Source organism: Carlito syrichta, unplaced genomic scaffold, assembly GCF_000164805.1.
Source record: "Carlito syrichta isolate Samal-C Ts95f unplaced genomic scaffold, Tarsius_syrichta-2.0.1 Scaffold314861, whole genome shotgun sequence".
Lineage (NCBI taxonomy): Eukaryota > Metazoa > Chordata > Mammalia > Primates > Tarsiidae > Carlito > Carlito syrichta.
In genome coordinates, this window is record NW_007258957.1 from 146,890 (window position 1) to 159,113 (window position 12,224).

General features: G+C 40.4%; 1 protein-coding gene across 1 annotated transcript in view; it reads left to right on the plus strand.

Moving 5' to 3' along the window:
* The window catches only part of KDSR (3-ketodihydrosphingosine reductase), a 41,316-nt gene extending 29,478 nt beyond the window's left edge, over nt 1-11,838 (plus strand). The window contains exons 8-10 of the mRNA XM_021705966.1: nt 4,291-4,374; nt 7,509-7,610; nt 11,425-11,838. Of these exons, the coding sequence (XP_021561641.1) occupies nt 4,291-4,374; nt 7,509-7,610; nt 11,425-11,544 (306 nt within the window). The 3' untranslated portion in view covers nt 11,545-11,838. The remainder of the gene's footprint in view (nt 1-4,290; nt 4,375-7,508; nt 7,611-11,424) is intronic.
* Nucleotides 11,839-12,224: the final 386 nt, after the last annotated feature.

The following is a 12,224-nucleotide window of genomic DNA, read 5'->3' on the forward strand; positions in this document are numbered from 1 at the left end:
GATAGGTAGGGTCCAATTTCATTCTTCTGTAGTGGCTAGCCAGTTTTCCCAGCACCATTTGCTAAATATGGTTTCCTTTCCCCAGTATTTGTTTCTGATGGCTTTGTCAAAGAAGAGTTGGTTGAAGGACCATGTTTTTATTTCTGGATTCTCTGTCCTGTTCCAAAACACACAAAGACATGGAAACTAAACAACATGCTGCTGAATGACTTTTGGGTCAACACAGAAATCAAGACAGAAATAAAAAGATTCCTGGAAACAAATGAAAACAAAGACATATCATATCAAAACCTATGGGATGCCATAGAAGCAGTGTTATGAGGGAATTTCATAGCATTGCATGCTCATATCAAGAAAATAGAGAGATCACAAGTAAATAGCCTAATGTCACACCCAAGCGTACTGGAAAGGCAAGAACAATTAAATCCTAATTGCAGTAGAAAAACAAGTTTACTAAGATAAAGTCACAATTGCAGGATATAGAAGACAAAAATATCATTAAAAGGATCTACAGCCGACTCGGTGGCTCAGCCTGTAATCCCACGCCTTTGGGAGGCTGAAGTGAGTGAATTGCCAGACCCCGGGTTCGAGACCCGCCTGGGCAACTTGGCGAGACCTCATCTCTACAATAAATAAAAAATGAGCTGGGCATGGTAGCACGTGCTTGTAGTTCCAGCTACTTGGAAGGCTGAGGTGGAAGGATCATTGGAGCCCAGCAGGTTGAGGCTGCGGTGGCTGGGAGCGGCCACTGCACTCCAGTCTGGGTGACAGAGTGAGACTCCAACTCAAAAAAACCCCAAAAAACCAAAACATCAACAACAACAACAAAAAAGGATCAACAAGACAAAAAACTGGTTCTTTGAAAGGATAAATAAGATTGACAGACCCCCCTGGCCAGATTGACTAAAGAAAAGAGAAAGAAAGTCCAAATAAACACAATCAGAAACAAACAAAAGAGTGATGTCACAACTGACTCTGAGGGTGCTCAAAAGATTACTAGAGATTACAATAACATCTGTATGCAAATAAACTAAAAAATCTAGAGGAAATGGAGGATTGTCTGGCATCACATAACATCCCTAGGTTGGAACAAGAAGAAATTGAAATCCTGAACAGACAAATAACAATCCAGGAAATTGACTCTGTTTTAAGAAACCTCTCCACCAAAAAAAGCCCTGGACCAGATGGCTTCTCAGCTGAATTCTACAAGTCAGACAAGGAAGAGCTTTCAATAAGATGTTTTCTTATTGAAAGCATCTCCGGCAATCAATAAGGAAGAAATTTTCTCTAGCTCATTTTATGAAGCTGATACTATCCTGATACTCAAAACTGGAAAAGACCCAACAAGAAGAAAGTATTATTGGCCAATTTCCCTGATTATCATAGATGCAAAAATTCTCGGCTGGATTCTAGCAAATTGTATCCAACAACACATTTCAAAGATCATCCACCATGACCAGGGAGGCTTCATTTCCAGAATGCAGGACTGGTTCAACATTCACAAGATTGAAGACCAAAAAAGCACATTAATAGGTGAAAACCAAGAACGATATGATTATCTCATTAGATGCAGAAAAAGCATTTGATAAAATCCAGCATCTCTTCTTGATAAAAACCTTTGAACATCTAGGCATAGAGGGAGCTTTCCTCAAAACAGTAAGAATCATCTATGACAAACCTGCAGCCAACATTATGCTCAATGGATAGAATCTGGAAGCATTCCCCCTAAGAACTGGAACAAGACAAGGATGCCCACTCTCACCCTCCTATCCAACATAGTACTGGAAGTTGTAATAAGAGCAGTCAGGCAGGAGAAAGAAATTAGGAGTATCCAAGTAGGAAAAGAGGAAGTTAAGTTATCCCTCTTTGTGAATGATAAGATTCTATACCTGGCCTGGCTCAGCCTGTAATTCCAGCACTTTGGGAGGCCGAAGTGAGAGAATTGTCTGAGCCCACGGGTTTGAGACCCACCTGGGCAACTTGGCAAGACCGCATCTCTACAATAAATCAAAAATTAGCCAGGCATGGTAGCGCGCGCCTGTAGTTCCAGCTACTTGGAAGACTGAGGTGGAAGGATCGCAGGAGCCCAGCAGGTCTAGGCTGCAGTGGCCGGGAGCGTGCCACTGCCCTCCAGCCTGGGTGACAGAGTGAGACTCCAAATCAAAAAAAAAAAAAGAGATTCTATACCTAGAAAACCCTAGAGAGTCTATCAAAAACCTCCTTGCACTGATAAACAAGTTTGGTAAAGTCTCAGTACACGAAAGGCAGTTGCATTTCTATACACCAACATCAAGCAGGCTGAAAACCAAATAAAAAACACAATCCCATTCACAATAGCCACACAAAAAAAGAGAAACACCTTGACATCCACTTAACCAGAGAACTACTAAACACTGTTCAAAGAAATCAAGGATGATACAAGCAAATGGAAAAACATCCCATTCTCATGGATTGAAATAATCAGTATTGTCAAGATGTCCATCCTACCCAAGGCAATCTACAGAATCTATGCAATACCCATCAAATTGCCAACATCATTTTTCACAGGCCTTGAAAAGACAATACAGAAACTCATATGGAAGCAAAAAAGAGCACAAATAGACAAAGCAATCCTTAGCCAAAGGAACAAAGCTGGAGGTATCACACTTCCAAACTTTAAACTATATTGTCTTGTCTTTTATAGTAATACTTTGTAAATGTGAATCTCAGCAATGTAAAAATTGGTACTTGTGCTCCACAGACTATATTTGCAAAAAGATGTTTATGATTTAGAAGCTTTTCTTCTGTATTCTTTTCTCTTGCTCTGCCTCTTTTAGAATTACTACTATTTCAAAGAAGTAAATCTAAGCCAAATGTTCTGTCTTAGAATAATCAGAGATCTGCTAAGCAGATTTGCAACATTTGCTATGCAGTCTTTTAGTTTGAAGCCAGAACTGACAAAGGGTGGTGATTTCCCAGTTAAGATTTGATTCTGATGTTGATTAAGTTGGGGTTTTTTTCGTCAGTAAAATTTTGGGCAGTCTTGTTTGGGTGAATAAAATTCTATATTAATCTGTAGGCCCCTTAGGGGGCGTTCTAGTGCTTTTAAAGCTAATACGAATCTAAAATGGTTCTGCCAACTTGGTGGTTTGGAAGAATGAAGAGTGGTACCTTCAAAAGTTTCAAAAGAACCTTTCTCTTAATTTGGGTTCATCAAGAAACACTTGACTTTATGAAGTGTTCTGCTTTTCTATTTTAAGAAAATATATTCTGGTTTTAATTTTCTTCATTTTTTTTCCAAGTCTATATGCTAAATAAAATTTACAGCCTCAGGCAGTTTAAACCTTTAGTTTGAAACTTCTAAATGAAACCCTTTTAAAAATAATTTCTCAGCACACATATGGAAGCCACCACAAAGAAGAGTCAAAGATTTAAAAAAAAAAAATCCTGCCCCCAAGAAATTTAGGAGGTAAAATGCAAATACGGAAGTAGCTATAACATGTATAAAAGCAGAAATGTTCAGAGACAGAGAGAAAAGAGAGAGAAAGAGAGAGGGAGGGCGGGCGGGAGGGAGATGACTGCTAGTTAAAAATTCAGGCAAAGCTTTTGGAGTTAGTTGAGAGTTGAGATGGACCTTTAGCCAGTTTTTGAAAAAGAAAAGGCCAAGATTTAGGGTCTGAGGCACGAGGCCAGTAACTGACCTGCAGCCAAACTAGGGCCCACTCAGTGTTGTCTCCTAAGTGGCTCCTTCTCTTTCAGCATCTTGTCTCTTTGCCTCCTCTGCAGATCCTTTAAGAAACAGCTGTAGTTGTTGGACAGAGACTGGATTGGGGTTGTCCCTGCCCAGTGCCTCAGCTCTTCTCCGCCCATAAGTCAGTCCTCTGTTGGCATGGGAGTCTAGTCAGAATAGAGTTGCTGGGCATGGGAGCAGACTGGCTCAGGACACAGGACTGGCCTCTTGCTCAGGTGTCTGGCCAGCACTGGGAGTCAAAGCGGGGTCTTTCTGAACTTGTTTCCAGTGATGTGTTCTCACTCTAGCTTGATGGTCCTCATTGGAGCCGAGACTACATATGTCCTAGAGGAATCAACCACAAGGGCCTCCTTGTCTTGCTTCAGCTACTGGGCTGAATTTTACACTGTAACCAGGTAGAAACTGATTTAGAATCCAGGTGACCCTTATTCGAAAAATAGGAATCTGATCAAAGGTAGAAAATTGGAATGATTTATAAATCAAGGGAATGTAAGAATAATTTATGTTGTAATGCAATGTAATCATAATTGTATTGATAGGTACATTTTTTCCACTTTTAGCCTTTGGAGACTCGACTTATTTCAGAGACCACATCTGTTTGCAAACCAGAACAGGTGGCCAAACAAATTGTTAAAGATGCCATAGTAAGTAAAATCTTTGTTTAATTTACTATTTGCATTGGTAGTAGTATATTCCAAAAAGATTTTTGTCTGAGGACTTACTTCAAAGCAAATTATTGTATTTTTTTTGTCTGTTAGATTCATCATATCTAATATTGGACTATACTTTTCTTCTTTTAGATACTTTATTGATTCTGTATTAGTTAGTAGGCTTCTGGAGGCTAATTTTATACCTTAGTCTTAAGAACAGCTTTACGAGTAAGGAAGTCTGGGAACTCTGTCTTTAAAAAAAAAAAAGGTCGGGCTCAGTGGCTCAGCCTGTAATACCAGCACTTTGGGAGGCAGAGGTAAGTGGATTGTCTGAGCCCGCAGGTTCGAGACCAACCTGGGCAACTTGATGAGACCTCATTTCTATGATGAATAAAAATGAGCTGAGCGTGGTAGCGTGTGCCTATAGTTCCAGCTACTTGGAAGGCTGAGGCAGAAGGATTACTGGAGCCCAGCAGGTCGGCTCTGGAGTGGTGGTGAGTGTACCACAGCACTCCAGCCTGGGCGTCGGAGTGAGACTCCAACTCAAAAAAAAGGATGAGGCCAGGTGTGGTGGCTCACACCTGTAATCTCAGCACTTTGGGAGGCTGAAGCAGGATGATTGCTTGAGGCCAGGAGTTCAAGACCAACCTGGGCAACATAGCAAAACCCCTGTGTCTACAAAAAATAAAAAAAATTAGCTGGGCATGGTGGCATGTGCCTGCAGTCCTAGCTTCTCAGAAAGCTGAGGCAGGAAGATCATTTGAGCCTAGGCGTTCCAGGCTGCAGTGAGCCCTGTTTACAACAAAGAGCAAGACCCTGTCTCTGTAAATAGAGAGAGACTTCTCTGTGATGTATAAACGGTATATACTATATACAGCTTGTTACCTTCCTTCTTTGTTCCCGCAGTATTTTCAGTTCTAGATGATTTTAGGTAACTTATTGCCAGGCTCCTTGATTAAGGACTTCTCTTTGCCTTTTGCTTTCCAGTATTATTTTCTGCAAAATTAGCTAGTAAGAAAATGAGACCAGCCCACTGGGCCTATCCTCCCATCCTCCCAGCCTGCCAGCTGATGTGCTTTTCTGGTGCCTGACTTCACTTGAAATTAAAAACGCTGTCTTTAGAAGCCATGTGCTATTTTGTAGAACAACATATGTGCCACATGCTTTTTGACAACATTTCTGTTAATGCAGAAAAATGTACATTTTTGAGGGATGTCTGTAAACCACAGGCCCACACTGAATTTGAAAACTTTAAGACAATTGGAATGAGAGGTATCAGCGCACGGCAGGACAGCCTTGATGCATTGAAGCCACATAAATGCAGTTGGATCAGGCTAAACTGAGCAGAGTAAAAGAAATACTGAACTCTGGTAACATATACAAATGTGAAGAAGAACTTTGCCTTGAGTACATTAAAAGGCATTGGAAGATGATGGCACAAGTGGCTTGGATAGGACTTTGTTTTTCTTGTTTCCTCAGGTCAAAGCAAACACACTCAGTGTTTTTGAGAATCCTAAATCGTTGTTGGTATTTTGGCAGAATTCATTTAGTTTGGTGGTTTTCAAACTTTCTTCTCTTGACCACTTTATACTGTTGTAAATTGTTTGCAACCTCAGAGAACTTTTGCTTCTTTGGATGGGTTATTTTGATCAATATTTGCCACATTAGAAATTGAAACTATATTATTGTAAATATTGTACTAGCATAATATTTATTAGTTCATTTACAATAACAATAATAAACCCATTGCATTTTAATGTGGCACTTTTTACAAAAATTACTATTTTTCAAAACAGAAATTCAGTGAGAAGGATGGCATTGTTTCACATTTTTATCAGTCTCTTTAAGGTCTGTATTAATAGGAGACAGCTGGAATCTGATAGCTGTTTCTGCATACAGTCTGTTGTAATATATTGTTTTGATTGAAGGATATGAAGAAAATCAGGTCAAGCTCAGATACTGAGGTGGAGAAGGGAGGAGTATTTTACTGGGCTTTTCAGATAATTATGGACATTCTTTATTTCATAGAAAACCAAACTTGACAAAGGGTAGTTTCTTAAAGGTTAGTTGCAGTATGGAACTGGTAGCCACATTAATGAACTTTTTGTTCCCTGTTACATTAAATTCCATTGATCTGTCTTGCAGTTTGAATGGATCTTTTAATCATTCATGATTTTGTAACATTATGCATTAGTCATTTGGAAAATATGGGTTCACTGAGTGATCACAAAAAATTACATTCATTAATATCAGTGTTGATTTTAGCATAAACGACTTTATGTATTGGGAAGCTGACAGTCTCACAGTAGCAGATACTAGTTTTCATAAATCTTATTTTTTTCTTGAAAGCTCAGATTTTAACATTGACCACACATTCAGCTAGTTGTTTGCCCTAAAGTGACAGGCTCATTTTATTATTTTCAGTAAGTCTGCCACATACCCAAGTCTGAATAACCATATGTTGCTTGTCAGTGGTTCTTTCATATGAAAATGACATTCCGTGAAAAAAGCGGCAAGTTCAGCCCTGACTTAAACAGTTTTGCGAGGGCTTTTCTTCCAGGTGGCATCATCCTTTGGTGTGCAACACAGCAGGAGCACTTCGCGCGTATTTCTCATTTGTCACACAGAATTATTAAGATGACATGACCTCAAGAACTGTGATTTAATAAAATAGTGAATTTTTCTGTTTTATCAAGGGCATTTGTACACAAAACTGACACTTTTCAATTTTTTAAAGTTGTATTTTCTTTATTTATTTATTACTAGGAGTATGTGTGGCAACAGAGATGACAGTGACTACTAGTCTAGCTTAGTAAGTGCACTGTGATTTGTCCTAATGCCTACACAGTTTTGCCCATTAGTGCAAATGCCCCTCTGGTGGAAAAGGCAATTAATATCTTAGATTATTATGACATTTTGTCCTCGGGGACCTCAAGCAGTCTATGGACTCACATTTTGAGTACTACCTATCTGCCAAGACCATGCATCCATTTATGACCTCTGGTAGATTCTTTGTTACCATCTTATCCCACCTAAAGTGAACAGACATGTTTCATTGTTTCTGATATGGTGAACTGATTTCTTTCCATGCTGCCATGATTCCTTCTTTCTTTTTTCTTCTCTTTTAGCAAGGAAATTTTAACAGTTCCATTGGCTCAGATGGGTACATGCTCTCAGCCCTGACTTGTGGGATGGCTCCAGTAACTTCCATTACTGAAGGGCTCCAGCAGGTAAGTTCTACCCAGGCCAGCAATCAGACAGACAGACAGACAGATGGGTAAACAAGACAAAAACTGTCTCTTATCAAAATTCACTGAGAAAAAGACAAAGGAAGACTAAGTAACTTTAAGGATGTAAAGGATTTTGGTTGTGCTGTCAACTTTGTTTCTTCTCCTACCAGGAGCAAATACATAGGAAATAGGTTAAAGATAAAACTTTAGGAATTTAGACTAGTAACAAGTACTCTGTCTTGGGCCTTGCAGATAAAAACACTATCTCTGCTTTTGAGGTTTTATCTGGATTTTCATCTAAGAACCACTGTTCCAAAGTGTTTTGAACAATGGAATTCACCTGTCTAGAGTAGTTTAGGGTTAGCCTTGCATAAAAGTGCCAGGATATTAATCTAGTAACCTTTTCTAGGTGAATCAAGTCACAGATAGCTAAGTTTAGGGAGGTCAAGGATTAAACATTGTTCCTATGCTAATGGAATTTATAGTTTCGTCCAAGACACACAAAAGTTCATGGTTCATTGGTGTGCTAGGTACTATGTTTGCTCCTGGAGAGTCAGATGTAAGGCAACCTCTCTAACCTAAGGGGCTTGCAGTCGAGTGGGAGAGACTGACAAACAAGGGGATAGTAGTAGTAATGTAACGGGAGTTACCATGGAGGGTCTGCTCTAGAAAGACAAAGCCATGGGCTGGTTAACAAGTACTGAATTCGACGCAGTAGACCACGTTCAAACTGATGCAGATGACCCAGCTGTTGGTTTTCTTCAGGGTCTTTCCTAAGCTTCTTTTTCTTTTCTCTCTGTAATATACTCATGACCATATTCTTTCTCAGTGGTTGACTCTCTCTAAGTCATAAACTCTTTGTGAACAGACCTTGTCCTCTTGTTTGCCATTGTAGCGCTAGCAGCCAGTGTCTGGCACTTATTAGGAACTCTAGAACACCTGAGTTGAATGAATGTGTGTATTCTTTTTTAAAATATTTTTTATTGACTTATAATAGTTGCATGTATTTTTGGGGTATCTGTGATATTTTGATAACTGTATACAAGGTGCAATGATCAAATCAGGGTACTTGGGATATCCATCACCTCAATCAAACATACATCTTTTCTTTGTATTGGGAACATTAATTCATCTCTTCTAAAATCTAAAATAAATTCTTGCTAACTATAATTTCCCTACCGCACTATCAAATACTAGAACATGTTCCTTCTATCTAACCATATTTTTTACCCCCTAACCAACTCCTCTTCATTCTTCCTCTCAACTGTGTGGATTCTGCACATTCTCCATGAGCGACCTTGTCCCTCCTCATGACTCGCACTTCTGTAGGAATCATATCAAGGATAAAATGCCAGCCCATCACTGTTTCCTGAGCTCCAGTTCTGTATACTTTTAAACATTTTATCTGGGAAGTGATGAGATATCCTCAGTTCAGCATGTGTCCTGCCTCCTGCCCCAGCCTCCGCCAACTCACCTACTCCCCCTCCTACGTTCTTTCTCTAGGACTGGTGCTCATGTTTACACAAGTGTCCTGTCAGAAACTGCAGTGTCACCCTGACTCTCCCGTTCTGCCCCTCATGTTGGTGATCAGATCCCACCCTCGTCACTTAGTTCCTCAAATTTGTCCCATTTTCTGCAGTCCTGTTGCTGCTCTGGAGCTCGGGCCTGGGTCTCCACAGCAGGTCCCTCTCCTGAGTTGTGCACTCTGCAAGCCAGAGGTTGTAAATAGGTCTCATGAGCCTATAAGGCGTTTTGTTGGGTCCATCTGGTGTGAGTGTGTATGTTTAAGTAAAATGTTTTTAAAATTAGATTTTACATCAGAAGTCCAGATTTCAGACTTTTCTTGGAAATTCGGAAGGTCCAGCAGTGCAGGGTCTGCATTCTTACCTGGCAGTCATCAGCAGGCACAGGTGGCTGCTGCCTCATGGGACAGGACCCAGCCCCAGCCACCCCCCCAGTCACTGTGGTCTGTAACCCTCTGTCCAGGCCTCCTGGTGGCTTTTAAGTGTGTCTTCACATTTTTCCACAACAGTTTTTCAAAAGTGCAAATCTACTTTGCATGAGAGTTCTCAGGATTCTCCAATACCATCAGGATAAAGGATAAATTCTATTTCATAACACAAGCCCTCTGACCTCCTTCCCCACTTAAACTTTTGTGCCACTTTTCTTTCTTTTCCTCTTCTTTCTCAATGTTCTGCCAATTTCTAATCTCCCTTCAGGTCTCACCTTAAACATTGCTTTTTCCAGAGGACTACAGGACTGGGTTCAGTGCTCTGAGGATATTGGGGGTGGGGCGGGGGAAACCTAAATGTTTTGTCTATTCTTACTCAACAATCAGCACAAGAGACTTCTATGACCTCTGGTCACCAAGAAGTGTGTGGGAATTTCCCCCCACCAACAACAAATCAATCAATTCTGCAGTGGCAGATTCTTCAGCTGGCACTATCTAGGTGTCCTCTAATTCAACTAAATTCTGATATCTTTACCTGGAAATAGCCTGCCCCAGACTTGAGGTGCCAATCACAAGTAATAGGTTGTCACCCATACTTCTGTCTGATGGACAATAAATTGTGGTTTTCACAACCCCTTCCTCAGGTTTGACTAACTTGCTAGGATAGCTCACAAAACTCAGGGAAGCACTTACTTATGTTTGTGGTTTATTAGAAAGAATATTACAAAAGTTACAGATGAACAACAGATGAAGAGAGGGATAGAGCAGGGTACATGGGCATGGCGTGGAGCTTCTGTGCTCCCTCTGGGCGCACTCCCCTCCAGGAGCCTAGCTTTCCTCTCCCGGCTGACCTGGGAGTGCCTCTGCCTTCTTTGTGTCACGTCCCCTCTTGTGTTACCTGATGTCATCTTTCTCTGTTGAGCCCCTCACTGTGGTTGTTTACCTCTTCTAGTAGCTTTCTGAAAAAAAGGGAGCCCAGGAAAGGAGCCTGGAAGGCAAATTTGTTGAGACTGGACATTTGAAAATGTTTTGCTTTGTAGCTTCCTGTCTTTTCAAAATCCCCTTTGGAGTTGTTTTATTTATTCTTCTTAGTGGAAAATGGATAAGGGTAAGTGCTGTCTTAACCCCGAAACAGTACTTGATTTGTCTTTCTAGTCCAAGACAAGCTCGTTGAGGGCAGGGACTGTGTCTTTCTCACCACCTAGTACAGCATCTTGCTTTTGTGCTTAGAACATGTATCATAAACCAAAAGTGCTTTGAATGTACTTTGGATATTTGGGATGCTGGAGCGGATCTTCTTTAGCTGTGATAGCCCTGAGACTGCTAAGAATATTTTGTTCTGCTTATGGTTTGAATTTATTTATTTATTATTATTATTATTTTAATTTTTTAAACATATTTTTTATTATAAAATTGTGGGGTACAGTTAAGGGTTAGATATACAAATGTGCATCGTTCAGGCACCCTTGTTGATAAGGGGTATCTCCCTGTCCCTAGACAGATATTGACTACCGTTAGTCCCACCTCCCTTCCCTTCCCTACCCCCCCCAGTTCCCCACCACTGTCAGTCCTTTTCTTATAGTTTTATGATAGATATTTGAATTTATTAACTGGACACAATTTTGTCTTCTACCTGGCAACCCCGTGCTGGGCAGTGGTGTAGAGCACACAGATTCTACTCTCAGGGCTTACTGACATTTACGAGGTTTTCATTATACTTATCCTGGAGCAGAGTAGAAGACGTGTCTTGGAAACTAGAGATTAGAGACATAAATATGAAATGAACGATTTTCTTGTACTGTCGGATGAGCTGCAAGGTATTGTACTGTCGGATGAGCTAAAAGTTCTCTCTTTATGTTGCAGGTGGTCACCATGGGCCTTTTCCGCACTATTGCATTGTTTTATCTTGGAAGTTTTGATAGCATAGTTCGTCGATGCATGATGCAGAGAGAAAAATCTGAAACTGCAGACAAAACTGCCTAATTCCTACCCCTTGGAAGAAGACTGTTTCCAAACAATTTGAAAAGTTTGCTGCTAAGTAGGACCCAATTTTTGGCCTATAGACACTTAAGTATTGTTTTTGAATATATGAGATGGGACCATTGCTCTTCAGAAATCTGGCTGCCAACAAGGGATAAAAGTTGAACTCCACACAATACTATCAATTCTATGCAAACACAAATTAGGAGACCATTTGACTTTCTGGGTTTAGAGGTAGAGAGGTGATGGTCTGAGAACTAACAGCGTGCAAACAAGGTAAAGAACAGAATTCCAGAATGATAATTAACATTTTTTTCTATTTATTCTTTTTTGCCCCATAGAGATCAAGTCCAGAAATGTGCTTTATGGCATATAAGAAATCTTTGGGACTTTTTTAAACCTTCCATGTGAAAGGCAGCTTATAGGTTTCTGAGGTTATTTTTTCTTTTTAGCTTGGTCTATTTTATTAAAGATGAATTTTGCTCGTTGCCAGTGAGTGTGGATGTCACTGACAGCACTGTGTGGAACTCAGGACTCACTCTGCTGCTGGTGGAAGCTCGTGGCTTCTCTCTCTCTTTGATCCCTTCAAACTGCAAGGGGGATGAGAGTGGGCAATGCAGTGGGAGGCAAGGAGAGAAAGATTTTCCAGTAGGAAGAGCAATGCTTTCTGTCTTCTTTAGACT